Here is a 20,905-nt window from a genome sequence, read left to right on the forward strand (position 1 = left end):
GTCTTGTCCAGACCACCCCAGAACAAGACAACCTCTTTTTCCTGTGTAACTTTGACACACCATTCACAGGGTGACCAGGCCCTGTGTCACTTGGTGAATTTCTGTCTCACACTGTGAATTAACTCTACAGATTCACAGGTGTCCTTTTACTTAGGTGTCCTCTCTCCTCCCAATTAAAACCCTGTGGATCAAGTCACAGCCAATGCTCAATGAGACGCTTGGCTGAATAAATAGATAAATGAGCAGCCTGGGGTGGCCCATCTGCAACCAGGACACTGCTGGAGTCCAGTCACTTCTAAACCACCACGTGACACTGAATGTCTTCTGGACCAGTTAGGCTTTGGCCAGGGTTCTTTTTAAACCTGGCTGATGGGAAAGCAACAAGGCAGCTTGAAGTTGCAAACAGCTGGGGAGGAAACATTTTAGGGTAATAAAAACATTCTATGTCTTGAATATGTTGGTGCTTATACAACTAAAACATCTGTTAAATGCACAGACCCAAGGGCTGAGGAGACAGCTAAGATTCCCCAGAACTGCACAATCCCCTGGACATCACTGGGTAGGGCCCCCCAGGCCCTCAGAACTGCAGGGCAGAGCACTCCCAAATTCTCGGGCCCAAGCACTGAACCACTAGTTGGCTAAGAATCTTGCTGGGAGTGAGCCTTTCAACCCAGCTGTGACTCCCAGCTGCTAACTGGATGTCGTTCCCCTACCACCACCAACAGTAAAATTTATAAACCTACAATCATACCTCAAAGAGATTGATCTTTACCATATTTCAGTTAATGTGCCTGACTGATGACAGAACACTGAAGAGGTGACATGGATACAGCAGGAAGACCCGAGTGCTAGTGAGCAGAACAGAGAAAGGATTTTTTTGTTTCCTGGGTCCAATTTGGACATCCAGATTTTGGGATCTTAGTCTCTAACACATCCCCTACCCCCAAGACTGTTCTTCTCTTCTTTTCTTCTTCTTCTTTTTTTCTTCTTTTTCTTTGCATCACCCCAGCAATGCTCAGGGGTTATTCCTGGCTCTGCATTCAGGGATCACTCTAGGTGGGCCCAGGGGTCTTTATGGTGTTATGAGGAATCAAATTTGGGTCTGCCACAGGCAAGACAAGCACCCTACCACCACCATACCTACTCTAGCTCAAACTTGCTGCCTCAGAAAACAACAACCTTTCCTCTCCATCAGCACGAGTCCAGGGTCCTTGAGGAACTTTCCAGTGATTGTTAATTTAGAAGCCCTGAAGAAAGGCAGGGACCCACAACCATGCTTCAGGTGACCATCTCCATCCAGCTTTCTCTGTTGCTCATTCTCTCTCCTGCCAGGTGAGTTGATTTTCCCTAAACCACCAACCTTTGTCCCCCTGCTGCCAATGTCCCAGGATGCACTCTCCAGGGGCGAGCTGCCCAAACCCCTGAATCACCACTTGACCTGAGCACCCTTCTGCTTCCCTGACCCCAGACCTCCTGTTCCCATGGCAAAAGAACCATCCTATCATCCTCATTTCACTTCTAAGGAAAAGTATCAGGGAGGTTTTGAGAGCTGATTCAAGGTCTAATAGCCAGAAAGTGATAAGCCCAGGATTCCTACTCAGTTTCAGGTCAATTCCTAGGTGCTTGCCCAACAAGAAAATTAATAAACTCTGAGGGTTTGCATGCATACTGCCCCAAGTTGGATCCCTGGCACTGTGTACCTCCTCCACCCCTCACCAGTGACCCTTTGCACATTCAGGTGGTCCCATGGGCCCAAGCACTACTAGGCCCAAGTAGCATTGCATAGCCAGGCTGAGCAGTGATGTACCTAGCTTGGTTGGCTGAGTTATTACTGCAAGTGGCCCAGGGACTCCCTTGAGCATGCTTGAGGGGTGGGGTAGGAGACATCCTGGAAAAAATGTTAATGAAGTTGAAATGAGGACATTGCTGGTTATCGAAGTCATCTCAGGATAAGAGCTTTCAAGTCTCACCTTAGTGAACACTAAGCTCAGGATCCAGAGAAGTGTTATTCAAATGAAGGGACATATAGCGTCCTTGGAATATGATTCTATCTATACAAATTCCATTCATATTCCACACAAATATGAAAAATGATCATTTCATGGAGGAGTCAAGGTTGAAATAATTTGAGAAACACTGATTTACAGAGACGCTGCCATCTTTGGGGGTTGAGGGGATGGGATTATATATGCACTGTGCTCAGAACCCACTCCTGGCTCTATGCTCAGGGATCACTCATTCCTGGTGAAGTCACACAATGGGAGAATCCCTTTAAGGTTAGTCATTTCAAAGCTCAGGAAGTTGAGGTGCAGGATGAATTAAGAGCACCCGATGACCCTTCACACCCAAGAGCAAGTAGCCCAGCATTGCTTCGAGTCATCCCAAAATCATGATGGACCCTGACTCCTAGTGTCTGAGGCTGCCGCCTTTTATCACAACCAGGATGTGACACCTCTTTGGGGCAGCTACAGTTGAACCCTAAGTTGTGACTCTGTCTCTGGCCTATAACTTCCCTCCTCCCTGGTGATGTTTGGATTCCTACACTGGCTAAAACAGTCTCAAGATTTACTTTAAATAGTCAGTCAAATTTGGAATTACACACACACACACACACACACACACGCTAAAACAGTCTCAAGATTTACTTTAAATAGTCAAATTTGGAATTACACACACACACACACACACGCTAAAACAGTCTCAAGATTTACTTTAAATAGTCAAATTTGGAATTACACACACACACACACACACACACACACACGCTAAAACAGTCTCAAGATTTACTTTAAATAGTCAGTCAAATTTGGAATTACACACACACACACACACACACACACATACACACGCGCGTGCACATTCATATTTGGGACACCACAGGAAAATCTCAGATTATTTTCTTTTCTTTTATATTTATTTATTTATTTTGGTTTTTGGGTCACACCCGGCAGTGCTCAGGGGCTACTCCTGGCTCTATGCTCAGAAATTGCCCCGGCAGGCTCAGGGGACCATATAGGATGCCAGGATTTGAACCACCGTCCTTCTGCATGCAAGGCAAACACCTTACCTCCATGCTATCTCTCCAGGCCCTCAGATTATTTTCTAACTGCTAAATGTCACTAAGGACAGAAGAGCTTACACACACACACACACAGACACAGACACACACGTACACTTCATTGAGAGAACTGAATAAACCTTCCTTGGTGTCTGAGCGATCTTTGAGGCATTGAAGTGCCGAAGGCTTGCCTTTCATTAGAACACACAATGGAGATCTAAAGCAATGCCTGGGCTCTTCAGACAATGTCCACACCTGCAAACTTTTCTACACTGGCCTGGTGACCATTTCAACAGGCACAGCAAAAGTGCTGCTTCCCCAGGCATCCTGCCAATAGGGCACCGTCAGAACCATTTAGCATGCTTCCTATAAACAAAGTCATTGCACACAACATAACTCAATGTTCAAGCAAAGTAAAAATAAACTTTTTTTTTTAACCATCCTCTCCCTTTTAAAGAAAAAGCATGCTAGATCCTTGACCTAGCTCTAATCATCAAGGTCTTTTACTTGTTGTCAGTTTTCTCCAGGGAACTAGAAATTGGACCTTGTTTGTTCCCCAATCCATTTCCTGTTCACAGGATTGCGTCTGGGCTACAGAAGTGCAGACTTGGTGCCTTCTGTGCTAGAGGAGGGATAGAAGATTGAAAGATTTTAACTATAGCTTGACTATACCACTCCCTTCTGATGCAGAGAATGGGTTAGGTCTGAAAGTACATCCTGTCATTAGGCAAAGAAAGTAAGACTAGGATACAACCTCTGACGTGGACTCACACAAACACACGTATGCACACGCACACACACACACACATATATGTTCCTGCTGTGAGCTACAGTGGGAATAAAAAGCAAAACAAAGCAGCTATGAAACAAGAGCTCATCTGCTAGTAAAGGGGGTGAGGAGGGATACAGGACCACTTTCATGACAGCCCTCCGTCCAGAATAAAAACAGACTGGGAAGCTGCCCACCACAGGATTAAGAATTTTTCACTCTCAGAGTAAAAACCCACAGACAGCACAACCTACTAATAGGTCAAGAACTCATTTCAGCTGTCCACTGTAAACTTGCAAAGCAAAATGCTTATACTAGTAGAAAGAAAACACCTTGAAGCTTTTTTTCTTGGTGTCTAATTCCAAAATGAAAATGAAATATGAACTTAGAAACAAATGAATGATAGGAATGGTGTCTTTTGTAAATCAAGACTCTCTAAAAAGTAGAGAGGTCACTGAAAGAGAAGCCCCCAAACTGGAAAACACTTGGAATCCCCAAATTTCTATCACAAACCATGAAACTAAATAATGGTTCCTTGAGAGGCTCAGACAAAAATTCTGTGAATGCTTTATAACTTTAAAACTTGAAAAGGCGGGAGCGATAGCATAGGGGTAAGGCATTTGCCTTGCATATGGCCAAAACAGGATGGACCCCAGCATCCCATATGGTCCCCTGAGCCTGCCAAGAAGGACTTCTGAGCACAGAGTGAGGAGTAGTAACTCCTGAGCACCACTGGCTGTGACTCAAAAACAAACAAAAAAACAAACAAAAACAGAAACAAAAACAAAAACAAAAAACCCTTGCATAATAGTCTACCCATTTCCTTTATTTAAAATGATTCCATTCTTGTACAATGATCTACTTTATGAGGGCCACTAATTAGAAAAAAAAAGATACAAACTCATCTTGCTGCCATTTATGGCATTTTATTATTAAGTAAAGATTTAATTAACCCTTCAGATGAGTCTTGAAGCAGACCTGGCATTCACCCTTGCCCTATAAGTAATTATTCCTTAAACTATACCAGCTACCAAAAGTACCAGCCACACCAAAAGCCAAAGCACAACCAACCAAAAAGGGAACTTTAATACTGAAGTCTTAGCTTTACTTAATGTTAGAGGAAACAGAAAGTTCTATTTATGGACGTTTTAGTGATTTAGGGGTGAGGTAACTATATTCATCAAAACTAGGAGTCAATACTAGAGTAAAATGTGACCCAAACTTTACTAAGTTAATTAAAAAAAAAAAGTTTATGGGGTTGGAACAATGGTACAGCAGGTAAGAGACTTATCTCGCATATGGCAATAAAGTTCTAACACCCTATACAGTTTCCTGATTCCTGCCAGGAATGATCCCTGAATTCAGAACCAGGAATATGCCCTGAGCACCCCTGGATCTGGCTTAAAGACAAAAATAAAACAGAAAGTTTGCCAAGGAGATTGGGGAGAGGGAGGCAACCTTGGGTCATTGGTAGAGGGACCTTGATACTGGGCAGGGGGCTTGAATATCCAAAACTTCATTAGCAACAGCTTTGTAAATCATGGAACCTAAATAAATAAAATAAATCTATTATTTTTTTTAAAACCTTCTTCTACCATTCTGTTGTTGGCCATTTTATCTGAATTCACTTCCTGCACGAAGCAGAGCTCCAAATACCCACCAGCTCAAGTAAAATGAGCTGAATTTTAAGAAAAAGTGCCTGGGGTCTAGAGCAATAATACAGTAAACAGGGCACATACCTAACACACAGTAAACAGGGAACATACTTAACACACAGCCAACATAGGTTAGATTCCCAGAATCTCATATGGTTTCCCCAAACCCTGCCAAGAATGATTTAAGCACAGAGCCAGGAGTAACCCCCTGAGTTGTGACCATAATCCAGCGATTGTGACCCCAAAACCAAAACCAGAAACGGGCTGGAGCAGTGGTGCAAGCTGTAAGGTGTCTGCCTTGCCCACGCTAGCCTAGGATGGACCACGGTTCGATTCCCTCCTCTCCCCACCCCCCAACCAGGAGCGACTTCTAAAACCAAAAAACCAGAAACAAAGTACAAGAACAAGAACAAGTGGTCCAGTGGTCGTTCTTTGTTCAAGAGGTGGGGATTACAGCTGGGAGTCTCTGCTGGGCCTCTCAGCAGGAAGCAAAAATTAACAAGTCAGGGGAAGAGGAAAGCCGCTGGGCTAAGCAAAGGGGAGCTCAGGAGGACAGCCTGGACTGTTGGCAGCACTTTGAGTGGAAACAAGAAGAGCTCTCAGCCCCTCTCAGCTCCCAAACTGACTGGGAAAACTGCAGCTGCATGCAGGGGCTCAGAGGTCAGCCCAAGGACACAACAGCCCTCCACACACACCTCACTCTTCAACTGCTTCCTGCTGAGGACCTCAAGTTCCAGAGGAGCCCTTGCAAGCTCAGCCCTACTTCCAGCTCTTCAAGCTCAGGAGGGGTGGGGGAATGTTAAGATCTGGTCTTGTCTGGACTACAGTCAAGACTTAACTGAGCACCAGGAAATAGAGCAGGAGAGAGGTTACCTCTGTAGCTCTGTTGGATAGAGGGCTCCATGCCTTACCACCCTGACAGCATCCACAGTTTATAAAACACAACCATGTCTCACAGTCCAAGAGACTCAGTACATGCGGTTCTCGATTCTGGGGTGGGAGATGGGTCTCCGTCCATCCCAGTGAGTTCCCACTCTTCACTGCCCCAGGCACCCCATCCCTGTAGGACTTGACCGAGAGGCAATTCACATGGCCACCACCAACCTAAAGGACCCCAAGGTGGGGACCACATGGCTTGTGTATACAAAACATCTGTGTAACTAGGGCAGTCAGATTTACATGGAAAAGCCCTCCAGTAGATTGGGAATCAAACTCCCTCTTCGTCCCTGTCTCCCCCTCTGACTGAATCTCTGACTTCTCTTCCCAGCTGGCCACACAGATGTTTCAGCTTCCTCTTGGGGCAGTCATTAAAAGCGGATACCTTTTGGGGCCCCTGAGAGGTCAGCCATCCTTTCCTATCTCTTTACAACTCTCCCCAGTAGCACTGATCACAAATGGTCATTCTCAAGCGACATACATCTTTATTGACCAGGGGTCTCCTTCTAAGAAACTAGGGCTTGCTCTATCTTGTTTCACTGAACAGTTTCCTATTAAGAGCGATAAGTCTGGTATACAGATGGTGCTTAAAAAAAATCACTGTGGAATGGGCCGGGGATATGGCTCTTTCCTTACAGGTATGAGCCCTAGTACCATGCCCACCACATACACGCATGCACAGGTGCACGCACTCGCACACATTCTTTCTGGAAGCACTGTGCCCTTTGACAGTTCATCCCTGGGCTCTTTTCCTCTTCAGTGGCAGGTGCTGGAGGATGCATGAAAACCTGCCTTCTCCTTGGTTCATGACCGTTGTGGAGAGATTGGGAATGAGAATCATGAATTAGCTAATGGGTGGGGGCGAAAGGGGGGTAGGATCATTTCAGCTACTTGCCTCGCACTTAATTGTTTTCTGGTATTTTTTTGGAGGAAGGTCTGTCTTCAGTTTCTTTTATCTGATCCTCCAAGGCCTTTCTTTTTCAGCCCTGACATCTGGGGCCTGGAACTTGCATTTTGAGATGGTTCCAAGGCCTTGTCCCACTGACTACTACGTCATCAGTCCCATTTCACGAACTGTAGACCCCAGGGGGCTGGCTTGTGTGTGTAAAAAATGAGATGTCAAAAACAGTTTACCTATGATGTTCACCGTACTATCCACTTCATTTTTTATAGCTGATGTCAGGACCGCATACTCAGGAGAAAGAGCACTTACTCCATTACTAAGCCTCAAAGATGACTCAACTGGTTCTTGCTAGGAAGAAGAAAAGAAAAAAGAATTGAGAACACTTCCTTTTCCCCTCCCTTTCCTCAGCTTTAAATTCTATCCTATGACTACTTTCTCAAGTTCAAGTTCCAGGTGCCTTCCCTGCTTCTTTTAGACACTTTGGGGTTCAAGATACACATTTCTGTGGAGAGGACCTTAGTTTCTTTTATTGCTTCTTCAGTGAAATGGTATCAGCACATCTGATGCTGGTTTTCTAAAATGTTGACAACCCAACAGAGCTACCTGGTTTATCTATGTACAAGTCCAGGTTGCCTAGATTTTAAGTCTTCCTTTTTCAGAAAGATGCAGTTCTCCAGAAGGTCAGCACCTGGCTAAATCTTTAAGGAAGGGGTCACCCACCTCTTTTTATAACTACTTTCCAAGAAAGCTTCCCCTCAACATGTAGCCCAATAATTGGAATTGAGAGAAAGGAGGGATGATTTCTCTCTCTCAGAGTGTCAATCAAGTCTCTGGGGATTTGGTCCTGAGGTGATACTGACTTTCAGCATTCTGATGAGATCTTTTCCTCAAGGTGTTTTTGCGTGTACAATAACAATTAAGTCAGACACCCCCCACAAGTGCAGTAGACAAAACTCCTTCAGGATCTAAAAATGGAGAAGCTTGGAGGCAGAGAAAGAGTACCAAATGCGAGCAGAAGATCAAATGAAGCAGATAGATCTGTGATTGTAACATGCAGAATGCTGAATTGTGGGACTGTTTTATCTGTTTATCAATGTGCTGATTAGGAGTCAATGGTGAACTCTCCCAAATCTTAGGGGAACAAGTAAGGTGCAGAAAACTGCGCTGCTCCTCAAGATCCTATCTGGCCAACTTCCATCATAATAACCAAGACTTCAAAGACATCATGTATGTCTTCAAAGACTTCCTGGAGAGCTCCATAGTAAAAAAAAAAAAAAAATCACACTGCATGGTTGATCAGATATACCAAAGGACACACAGAAAGAAACTTGAATTGTCCTACTGACAGAGATTTGATACCTTTCTCTCCTGCAACTTCTTGCCTTTCTCCCTTCTTTTTGGGGGGTGTGTGTGGAGGGGGTTGATTTTTGGCCATTCCTGGAGGTGCTCAGGGGTTACTTCTGGATCTGCACTCAGAAATAGTTCCTGGCAGGCTCGGGGGACCATATGGGATGCCAGGGATCAAACCAAGGTCCGTCCTGGGTCAGCCACATGCAGGGCAAACACCTTCTGCTCTGCCTTGCTGTGCCATTGCTCTGGCCTCACCTTTCCCCACTTCTCTTACAAGTTCCAAGTACGAAGTCTGTCCTGGGGTGGGAGGTGGGGAGGTTTCATTTGTCTATGACTTGTAACACCAGCTTTTCTTCTCCAAAACCAAGTTTCTGAACAAGTCCATTTTCACCTTCATCCCAAGCCTTGTTAAAAACCTCAGTCTGACTTCCATTCTACAAGAAGAATTTACTGAGGGTGGAGGAGGAAGATTGGTAAAGACTGGCCTGGCTTTGGGGTCAAAGTCTGCAGAACTTCACTTAAACTTTCTTAAGCCATTCTTACCTCCCTGTGTGTAGCTGTCAACTGAAGGATGATAATATGGGCCATGTACTGGGATGAAGTGAAGATTAAATGAGATAAATGAGTGCACCTGGCACTTGTTCTGAACTAGAGACTCAGTATTATCTAAGGCAACAAATAAAACTCTTATTCCAAGTCCAAAGACCTTTTCTCAAAATCCCTTTCCCTCTCACCCTCATCCCAACGACATCCAACTTGAAGATTTGCCATACTAAGAGCTACCCAACATTCCAAGTCTGCCTTTCTGCTGGCATTTTCCTAGTTTCCAATAATCATTTTTCCATACCTCACTTCCTCATCAGGCACCATACCAAAAGTCTACTTCCATTTCCTCAAAAGGGACAAAGTCGTATTTGAAGGAACTACAGGGGAAAAATCCTCATTTCCATAGATTTCTTTTGTTGTCTTAAATTATGCGGCATTCATTCTGCCTCTGGGTTTCTTATCAAAGTAGAACAGTAGTCTTGCAATATTTAAAAAAAATTCTTTTTTCTGTATCAGTTAAAGACCTTGAAATGTTTCCTGTGACCTACAGTTTAATTAGTGCAAGTGATATTTTCATCACTTTACACTTGAGAAAACTCTGACTCAGACACTAACTTCATTTTGAAAGATCATACCAATCAGACTTGACAACAGAGCTGGTCATGCCATGGGTTAAATCTCAGGAGCTTTCTATGTTACCAAATACATGTTCTAACAATAATTCCAATGAAGAATGAGACCATCTACCTGCAACCTCATTTTCCACCCACCTTCCTACCTGGCTCATATTCTGCACCACTTCCATGAAGGTCCAGTATTTCGACCACGGAGAACTGAACTCGACTATTTTGAGCATTGTTGCATTCCCACTTCAGCAGTAACTTTGCTATTTCTAAGTTTTAGTAAAGCAGCTCACCCTACGGGCACTCTGGAAGGGCAAGAGGCCAAGTCATATCGTGAAAGAGCCAGCACTTTCCTGCAAGCTGACACACAACAGGGATCTCCACTATTCCCACTGAAATTTTTGAAATGATTAAAATAGGAATATGCAAACCTAAACGATGCATATGAGAAAAAGGGTGTATAATTCTCTGTGTATCATGTCATGAGCAGCCTTTGCAACATTATCTCTTGGTCCTCTGAGGAACCTCAACCTCTACCCCTGCCTTGTCCTGAGGTCCCCAGACCTTGCCCACTTATGCTGTCCTACAACTTGCCCTGCATAATCCTGAACTAGCCTCCTCTTTCTGCCCTTTTCCTTTCTTTAGACCTAAAGTCTAGATCTAAGTACTATAAATATCTTGATTTCTAAGCTTAAGTCCAAACACTGTTGCTCGGGGTAAGTTTTGTTGCATTAACTAACTCACACATTTATATGCAGTAAATGTTTTGCTCATTGTAGATCCCAAGTTTTGATCTATAATTTAAAGGTTTTTAGACAAAAGCAAACTACCATGAGAGAGTTAGGGTTGGGGCACTCTTTTTAGATCTCTAATATATTTTTGGTTGGTCTCAAACAGCATTTTGTAGCTTAAAGGTTATTCAGAGGCCAAAAGAGGGTCTGTGCCACCAAAAGACATTCAATCCCTCTGCAGAAATCCATTTGCCTCACCCCATGCTTTATGTAGCTTGTGTGTACATGCCCCTTCCCTGCAGGCCAAAAACAATGGCCATTTCCCATCCCAACCAATCCCTGCCCCACTAGTACCCTCAAAAAGGCTCTGGTCTATCTGCAAAAAGCTTATCTCCTAGAAGCAAAGTTTAAGCCATCTCTAGATTTCTTTCTCTCTCTCTCTTTTTTTTTTCTTTTTTTGGATTTTGGGTCACACCCGGCAGAATTCAGGGATTACTCCTGGCTCCATGCTCAGAAATCGCTCCTGGCAGGCTTGGGGTACCATATGGGATGCCAGGATTCGAACCACCATCTTTCTACATGCAAGGCAAATGCCCTACCTCCACACTATCTCTCCGGCCCCAAGGTCTCTCTTTTAACAGTAGTTCAGATTAACATAAAAGCAACTCGAAGAATGAGACTTCGGTAGGTCTAGTGCCCACCTCTGAGGGCCAAAGCTACCATGACCAGAACTGAGTAGAAAATACTAAAAACTCCAGCTCTATCCTGGAAATATCCTCCTCCTTCTCCTTCTCAGAACTGAATCATCTCCATTATCTTCTTTCTGCTCTCACCAACTTCTCTGTTAACTTCTCCTTGGCTCACTTTTCTAATTGCCTTCTGCTGGAGAGAGTGAGTGTGAGTGAGTGTGTGAGTGTGTGTGTGTGTCTGTGTGTGTGTGTGTGTATGTGTGTGTGCACTTTCCTAATTGCCTTCTGCTGGAGAGAGTGAGTGTGAGTGTGAGTGTGTGTGTGTGTGTGTGTGTGTATGTGTGTGTTTCTGTTTGTATCTCAAAGCATCTTTTGGAGAAGGCCTCTCATCTCTTTTCTATGTGTGGAGAAGGTTCTCCAGCAGTGCCCAGGGTTTCTGAACCACTGCCAATGGCTGTAAACTTGGGGGTCACTAGGACCATATCCAATAGAATTCAGGAGCCCAGATCATGCTGAGGATCAAACTGGGACCCATCATATCACATGTAAGGCATGTTCTCCAGATCTTTGAGAAAAATCTTGCTGCCCCTGCACCCCCAAGTCACTGGAGTAAGGACCACACACCTGATTCTCTAGCACTGACTCAACTCTGAATCCAACTCACTCCCCAGCTTCTGCTTTCAAGGGCTACCTTTCATTTCCCATTCTGCATAGTCTCCACACAAGATACTCCACTCCCAACATTCTGCCTCAGGGGGTGCTTTTTAATCCACTCCTGTCTCTGTCCTCCTTAGCTTCTATACTCCAGAAAATTTCTCTCCATCTCAAGTCTATCATTGGAGAGGGATCTCCCTGATCACCAGCTCCCTCAAGGCTCTCAGTCTTTCCCCCCAAAGAGCCCAACATTTTCTTGTTCCTATAATTATCTGGAAAGATGGTTCAACCAACCACTGCCAGGCTGTGGTCTGATTTGACCTTCCAGAGTAGATAATTGGGCCCTTATACCTGCACCATCCAGGACAGGCCTGGTTTTATGGTTCAGTTTTGTTGTTGGTGGTGGTTTTGTTTTTTTGTGGGGATGGAGGCAGTAATGTCTCTGGGTCACATGCACGGCTGATGCCTGGCTTTATTCTCAGCAGCCAATTTCAGCAGTGCTCAAAGGACTATATGCAATACCAGGATCAAACCAGTTATCAGCCATGTGGAAAGCTATATTATCCATTGTACTTTTTCTCTGATTCCTGATTTTGTGTTTTCCAAGTGGCCATAAAATGTGTTTTCAACTGACTCAGGTGAAATATGGAAGCACTTTTCCAACAACTAAAGGGAGAGCTCCAATGTCAACTTGGAGGTAGACCTTCACCTGTCTTTAAATTGTCAAATTTAAATTTTTTCAGGAAGGGGGGATACATTTTCTCAAGGCTTACTCTGGCTCTTCACTAAGGGGTCACTCCTAGTGAGGCTCAGGGGACCATAGACAGTGCTGGGAAACTGAAAGGGGGTTGCCCGCATACAAGGCAAGCACCCTTCCCACTGTACAATCCACATACTGTTTTTCACAGGGCAACAGCCAGTGATGCTCAGGAAACTTGGGGTCACTTCACACACAGAGATCAGGTTGGGTACAGTGGCTCTGGGGCAAAAGTGCTCAGAGGCCACCAGAATTACTCCCAGCAGTCCTTGGAGGGTTTCATGTTTGGGGGTGGTGGAGGGGATCCCCACTTCTTGACATGTCTCCCAAGCCTAGAAAATATTTTCTTACCTCCAATGACACCATAAAGCTCCTTGAGGAACTACAAATAAACAGAACCACTAAGAGTCTCCAGACCCACTACTCAAACATTCTGTCGAACTAATACTTTTTCCTCTAACTTTTAGCAGAGGTCCTTCACTCAGAATAAGTACAGAAGAAGACGAGGCCTACTACCTTGTACCAAGGAAGTTTTGAGGCCCTCCTGGATTATCTTTTCTATCTGCGCACACACTGCTTTGATCTGAAAATGCCTTCTGCTTTCAAAGCAGCTCTATTTAATCAGCAAACAATCCACTGAGGCAGGAAGCTTTTACATCTCCTGCACCCGATCCACCTGTCTTTGTCTCCACACCTTTGTTTCCTGCTCTCATGCTTAAGCCTTTTTCCTGACTCACCTTATAAAGACAAAACAGTCATTCTAATTGCCACTCCTTCAGATCTGATGCTGCTGGCATAGAGAATGACCCGTAGGGCTGTGGCTCAGTTCCCCTGGTCTCAGAGAGGCTGAAGCACTGGGAATGGAGAAAGGACATGGCTTCTGGAGCTCACCTCTCCTGAGTTCAAATCTCAGCTCCAGAAAGCAGTGCAACAACATGAGGAAAAGAATGCAGTTCTTTGTCACACCTTTCTTTGCAAAAAGAAGATAACCTGCCCAGTATGGGAAGAACTAAGGAGATTAAAAATTAGAGTTTAGAATTTTGGAGGGACTCAAAAATGCCACTTAGCATCTCCCTCTTTTACACACTTCACACTTTACTGTTCCTGCCTTTATGGTGTTTTTGGAAATTCACATAAGCGTTGACACAGCCTAGTGCTATTCACTGTCATGCCTCCTATTCTGATTTCTTTTATTATTTCCACACAGTGGGAGCTCACTCTGAGTAAAACACGGCTCAGTGAATATAAAGGATACTCCCATAAAGAGACTGTCAGGGAATATTAAGGCAGCCATTCTATACCTCTTACATGGCCAATGAGTCTCAGGGCCCTCAGAACTAAGCAAACTATTTGCTTAGGGAACATACATAGCATATGAAGCTAAATGGATGAATGACCCAAGGGGGGGGAAAACAGACACTTGACCTGCATGTTCAAATACCTTTTGCTAGTTAAGTTTAAACTGGACAAAAAGACTGAGAAGACCTTGTTTCAAAAAAAAAAACTTTGCTACCTAGTTACTATACACAAGACAGAGAAAGACCCAGACCTAGGCTATCCAGTTTCATAACTGTACATGACATGTTAATTCAGCATACAGGTGTTATGACCTACAGCATGTTTCAGTAGCTCAGTAAAGATATGGTCCTCTGACCATCCAGTTTCAAAAAACATGAAGAGCATGCTACCATTATGGTATGTATAGCCATAAGCCATAAAATTCCATCAGTCCACTGGCCTTATCCATGTCTTGCTGCTACATTAATAAATAAAAAAGTTAGGGTGTCCTTACTTCTAATGAATTATCTACTCTTCACTGAAGAAATAATGTCCCTGAGAAACAAGATTCAGGCACGAATCAGAACTTCCTCACTGGAGATCTCACAATGTATATGTTCCTGAGATCAATCTGACCAGAGGCTACAGCTAAGGCCAAACCTGACCCAGATTGGAACCTTCTAGCACTTGCTCAGTGGAGGGGCCATAGGAAAGTGCTAACATTGCTGACAAAACTACAAATGCACTTTTCTTAAAATACCAGGGGCTGTCAATTTGAAGATGCCCGTTTCTTCACTTTTTCTATATCCTAGAGATACGCTGTGCCTTATAATTCAGTAACTGTCATGGTTTTCATTGTTTCAGATACAGAAAATAATGGTGCACTCTAACCATCAGTATCTGATATTCAGTGGAGTATCGCCAGTTTGAGTCAAGTTTCTTGAAGAATGAACACGTGTTATTTCACTAAATTTCTCTATTTCCTTACTAATTTAGTTAAGAGAAGTAAATCAACATTAAATGTAATCTCTACACTTCACCCCACACATATATATTTTTTGTCAACAAAATTTCATGTATCACTTAAGGATCAAATATGTATTATCTTGTGCTAGGCATAAATTGCAAGTAGAAAATATACAGCTGAAATAAATACGCTATAGTTAGACAGAAACTAGAGCAAGTCCTTCAACATCCCATCTTGTGGAACAGTTATACTTATCTAATTTAAGGACATTAAACAAAACTCAAGTTCTTAAAAAATATTCAACTGTCGGGGCCGGGTAGGTGGCGCTGGAGGTAAGGTGTCTGCCTTGCAAGCGCTAGCCAAGGAAGGACCGAGGTTCGATCCCCCGGCGTCCCATATGGTCCCCCCAAGCCAGGGGCAATTTCTGAGCACATAGCCAGGAGTAACCCCTGAGCGTCAAACGGGTGTGGCCCAAAAATCAAAAAAAAAAAAAATTCAGCTGTGGAAACAGTGCAACTTATGACTAGTATTATTTTAACTATATGGAAAAGTAAAAAATAAAAATAATGATAAACAATGTAGGGAAAATTTATAGATACTTAAAAACTTATGACCCATTTCTCCTAATCACAGTGTTAGAGCCCTTTTGGGACTCGATTCAAATAAAGACCGCACAAAACTGTAGCATTTATGAGTTACTGGAAACTAGAACAGTGATGGAGAATTGGTAATACTATGCAATAATGATATGGCTCTATTTTTAGAGTGTTAATATTTTAATGATGTATACTGAAATATTTATATAAGAAATCATATGATGCTTGGCATATGTGTCAAAAAGGTTAAACTGTTTTTGTAAGCCAGAAATGACTGAATCTGCAAGTTCACACTGGCTGAAGTAGAATAGGTAAAGATATTAATAAAATAAAACTGGTCAAAAGCTGATGAATGTTGAAACAGAAGGCAACTTTTACTCTCTGGTCTCCTTCCTTTGGGTATAAAATTTTTTTCCACAATAAAAACTTACAGTACATTTAGGCCTAAGCTGCATTTGTACTTCATATAACTCACAAATTGAAAATACTGAAAATGAAACTGAGAGGTATCATTTCTAAAATCCTATCCATAAAATATGAAATTTCCATTGGAGAGGTAAATGTATCTGAAACTAGCAGCTGAACGAAGATAATCCTCAAACTAACTACCTTCACAAATCTAACTCTATGCTTGAAGTAAGTTTTGGGGGTATTTTTTCCCCTGCTGTTTTGACTAACTGACTTGTTAAGTATAGTGCTATTTGGCTTTTTCCTTCAACAGTTATTCTATATTAGAAGTCAAAATAATTGGCATCTCCTTTAAGTTCAGTTCTCAATAAACAGAACTTTTCCTATGAGTGCACACCCTGTGTCCTTGTCACTCAACTCCTTTAAATCTCAGTTTCTTCATCTGTAAAATGAACACAGTAAACCTTAAAAAAGCCATCTCTTGGGGCCTAAGTAATAGTACAGCAAGTAGGTTGTTGGCCTAGCATGCAACCAAACTGGTTTCAATCCCCAGTACCCCGTATGGACTCCCAAGTCTGCCAGAAGTGATTCCTGAATGCAGAGCGAGGGGTAAGCCCTGAGCACAAATAAGCAAAACCCCCAAAATCATCTCTTGAGGTCTTAAAAGACAGTACAGCATTAAAGGCACTTGCCTTGCATATGGCTAATCCAGGTTTGCATATGCTAACCCATATGCAGTTACCTATTATGGGCTCCCAATTTCTGCCAGGAGTAATTCCTAAGTATAAAGCCAAAAGTAAAAAAGCCTGAGCACCATGGGTATGTCTCAAAAATCAAGAAAAAATTCAACCAAGATAATAATCTCTTGGATGGTTTTTAGGTTCAGAATTAGTAGTGCCTACTCTTTTTTTTATTTATTTTGGGGCCACACCCAGTGGTACTCAGGCTCAACTCCTAACTCTGTGCTTGGGGGTGGGGTGGCATCTGACAGTGTTCAGGGGACTATCAGGTACCAGGGATCAAACCTGACCTCCCCCAACAAAGTATACACTAACCATTGAACCATCTCTATGTCCCATTAAGTCTACTCTTAGCTTAGCAAATGAAGCTCTTCCTCATTCAGCTCAGGACTGACTATATTCGCTTTTGAAATTAAACCAGGACTATTCAACAGTTCAGACCAGAAAGCTTACTACAAAGTATACATGTATGCACACGCACACACATACATACACACACACACAATATCTTTGGGAGTCATTAAATTGATACTACAGAGGAATAGAGCAAGCCAACTTCATTTACTGCCTGAGTTGACCAGCGTGTCCCCAGCATAATGACCTGTCATGAGTACATTTAAATACATTTATGAGACTGACTACACATGAAAGTATATTTACTCGCCTGAAAATGAATGAATATTATCAGGCAGTAGCTGGTTACTGAAGTCTGGCTAGAAGCAAGTGACCAGCTGGCAAGAGTTGAAGGGACCAGATGGAGGCCTAAGGGTGACAAGCGCAGTGTGAATTTGTGACTTTATTCATAAACCACTCGGTGAAACTGGACTGAGCAAATACACATCTCAAATGTGTATCTGAGATGGCAAGCGAGCACATGCCAAAGAGAAAACATTTAAAGCACATAAAACACAATAGCAGCAGAGCACTGAAATCCTTCACTGAGATCACATTACTTGTTTTTATGAAACAGAAGATGAATCACAACTTTAGTCTTCTCTTGAAACAAACAAAGATTACCTTGATATGTTTAGCTCTGTCTTCTTTTTCTGTCTTTGGTTTCTTTCCTGTGGCAACATGAAAAAGAGTAAGGTGTCAATTCATGAGGGACATACAGAGAAACCAATGCCCTCAGTTAAATTCTGTTCCCCAATGCTGTTTTCATCCAAACTGGGTCCTAATTTCAAATGTCTTGACAACTTTGGGGGGACCTGAGGACCATTTTTCCTGGCCAAGTCAGGGAAGAATTATCATCCATTGGGTGTAAAATGCACAATAGCCCAAGAGGCACTACGGTGGAACCAAGAAATCCCAAAGGCACCACAATATACCTAACGTCACCTTTGGTCAGCAAATAGGTTTGTCTACCTTTCTTAGATGGTCGTTCAGACAAGGGCAACATCCTATATACTCTGAAGGCATTGTTTCCTTTCTTTATACTTTTATCCTTGACCTCTTCTATATCTGGCAAGGAGTTCATGGCACATCGAAAATTCGCCTTCCATGTTTTTGGATCAGGTTTATCTACTCCAGGCTGATGCTTTCCTAAAGATAGAACCAAAGGTTAAAGTTAAGGTTTAAGAGATAAACAGAGTAGGAGATGTCTGGAAACAGGTTTCCTGAGGAGTAAAACAAAAACTACTGTGTTGCTCTGTTTCCTTAGGTGTCTTTTGCTTTCTCAATCCACAGGCCAAAGGCACTGGCCCCCACCTTGATGTTCAGGTGTGAGGACTGCAGGCAGGGAGGCCTGACTAGGTAGACCAGACTCTTCAGTCCTGGTGCCAGTAATGAGGTGCTGCTGGACCACACCTGGTGATGCTGGGAGTCAAACTCTGGGGCTTTGTCCATGCTAGGTCTGTTGCTCTTCTGGCTCCTGCTATCTCCCCACCCGACAAAGAACCCTTTTACCTCCATTCTTCTACCACTGGGACGTGGAATGCCATGGGGGATGTGGGTGGAGAGGGGTTGGAGAACTGTGTGTGGCAGGAGGGTCCGTCCATACCTGTGTGGATTGCCCAGTTTCTAAAGAGGGGGGCATCTTTTTCCACATCCCACCCGTGCCGAGCTGCATGCATCCAGGGGATCTGAAAAATTTTCTTCTCCTGGAAAAAAAAAAGAAATGGGAGATGCAACTGTGAACTTCAGCCCCCACCAAGGCACAGTCAGTCTCTCTGATTGCCAGCAAAACTCTCTGCTTTGTATCACTGTTTTTGCTGAAAATCTCCAGGAAAATATAGAGGAAATTAATACATGCAGCATACAAAGATACACATTAACGATACTGGGCCCACTAGTATCTTTTTGTTGGTGGGGGTGTTAGCCACACTGAGCGGTGCTCAGGGCTTACCTCTGGCCTTGTGCTCAGGAAGGATTACTCCTGAACAGGGCAGGGACCACCAGGAATGCAGTAGATCCAACCTGGGTCTCCTACATACAAACAAGTACTTAAAGCCCAATACTAACTCCCTGGTCCTGGGTCCTGGAACGTGATCATGGAACCAGCTGAGACTTAGCTGGCCACTAGAATTATGCACCATGTTCAAGGTGATCCTTCGGCCTATGTTAGTGTGTTGTTGTTTCCCCCTGGGCACTTTTCGCTTTATTGACCCACAGGCACTGCCTGCTGACTGCACCAGCATGTGTTTACTCTACCACTGAGTAAAGAGGTAGTTGATCCTTTTCAATAACAGTACTGCAAACAATGGTGTCTAAAAAGAAAATGAAAGAGAAAGAGAGAGAGAGGGAGATAGAGAGAAATGGGGAAGGATGGGGAATGGGAGGAAAACTGGGGAAATTGGTGGCTGGAAATGAGCACTGGTGAAGGGATGGGTTTTGGAACACTGCATGACTTAAGTTCACCTATGAACAACTTTCTATCTCAGGGTGATTAGAAGAGGAACTCAGGGGTAGGGTGTTTGCCTTACATATGGCTAACCTAGGACAGACCTGGGTTTGATTCCAGACATCCCATATGCTCCCCTGAGCCAAGAGCAATTTCTGAGTGTAGAGCCAGGAGTAACTCCTGAGCGCTGCTGGGTGTGCCCCCACCACAACCCCCAAAAGAGGAGGAACTCCATCTGCCTCCGATCAAATCAAAAGGAGGCCACTTTCCAAATTCCAGTAGCAAACGTGCTACTGTACCGAAGAAAAGGGAAACAAAAGGTATCTAGGGACACTGTTCCCCGAGCCTACACTGCTCCGTCTGCTTCATGGCTGCATACAGTAAAAGATTTGGTGTGACATTCTGCCCCTCTGTCATACAGCAGGGCACAGAAGTGCAAGCACAGGTCCTGTAAGGGTGTATCCTTACCAGGAGGGCATCCTGACCAGACACCTGTGAATTCACCCAGGCAAACAAAACCAGAAATGAATGCTGTAAATACACAGACCGCAACAGAGCATTTTAGCTCTTATCACTAATTTCTGTCCTTTTCCAGTTCTTGAATAAGGAGAAACTCCAGTGACACACTTGCTGAACCAAAGTGCACATGTGCAACTGGCCTGGCCAGCTCTGGGATCAGGCCTGGGGGCTCTGTAGGGCCAGTGTCATTCTACCTAGAGGACCAGCCTCACAGGAACTTGGGTCTCACTTTGGTTTCAGCAGCAACTTCAGGCATTGCTTTGAGGTTTGGGGGTTTTGTTTTTGTCTTTTTCCTTTTGATTTGGTTGTTTCGGGGCTAAATCCACCAGTGCTAAGAGGTTTACTCCGGTTTCTACATTCAAGAATTACTCCTGGTAGGCTCGGTGGACCATATGGAATGGTAGGGATCAAACTCAGGTCGGCCAAGTGCAAAGCAATCTGCTTTGCTATATGGCTCTGTCCCAGACTCTAGGTTTTCAGTGGCACAAACTGAGGAATAAAGTTATATGAGGGCCCGGAGAAATAGCACAGTGGTGTTTGCCTTGCAAGCAGCCGTTCCAGGACCAAAGGTGGTTGGTTCGAATCCCGGTGTCCCATATGGTCCCCCATGCCTGCCAGGAGCTATTTCTGAACAGACAGCCAGAAGTAGCCCCTGAGCACCGCTGGGTGTGGCCCAAAAACAAAACAAAACAAAAAAACAAACAAATAAAGTTATATGAGTGATCCAAGGTTGGTACAGCCTGAATATAGCAGGTAAGATGCTTGCCTTGCACACGGCTGACCCAGGTTGGATCCCGGTCATCCTTGAGAGGTCCTTGAGTACTGACAGTCCTGAGTGCAGACCAAGAGTAAGCCTGAGCTCCAAATAAACAAATAAACAAACAAA

The 20,905-nt window shown here is 43.7% G+C and overlaps 1 protein-coding gene across 2 annotated transcripts in view; it reads right to left on the reverse strand.

Annotated features, from left to right (window-relative positions):
* The window catches only part of IRF2 (interferon regulatory factor 2), a 103,205-nt gene that overhangs the window by 16,397 nt on the left and 65,903 nt on the right, over positions 1-20,905 (reverse strand). For both annotated transcript variants that reach the window (XM_049772378.1, XM_049772379.1), the window contains exons 3-6: positions 18,661-18,760; positions 18,027-18,203; positions 17,679-17,725; positions 7,553-7,670 (exon numbers count right to left, since the gene is read on the reverse strand). In XM_049772378.1, coding sequence (XP_049628335.1) covers positions 7,553-7,670; positions 17,679-17,725; positions 18,027-18,203; positions 18,661-18,760 — 442 coding nt within the window. The remainder of the gene's footprint in view (positions 1-7,552; positions 7,671-17,678; positions 17,726-18,026; positions 18,204-18,660; positions 18,761-20,905) is intronic.

Source organism: Suncus etruscus, chromosome 4 (assembly GCF_024139225.1).
Source record: "Suncus etruscus isolate mSunEtr1 chromosome 4, mSunEtr1.pri.cur, whole genome shotgun sequence".
In the NCBI taxonomy this organism is placed as follows: Eukaryota; Metazoa; Chordata; class Mammalia; order Eulipotyphla; family Soricidae; genus Suncus; species Suncus etruscus.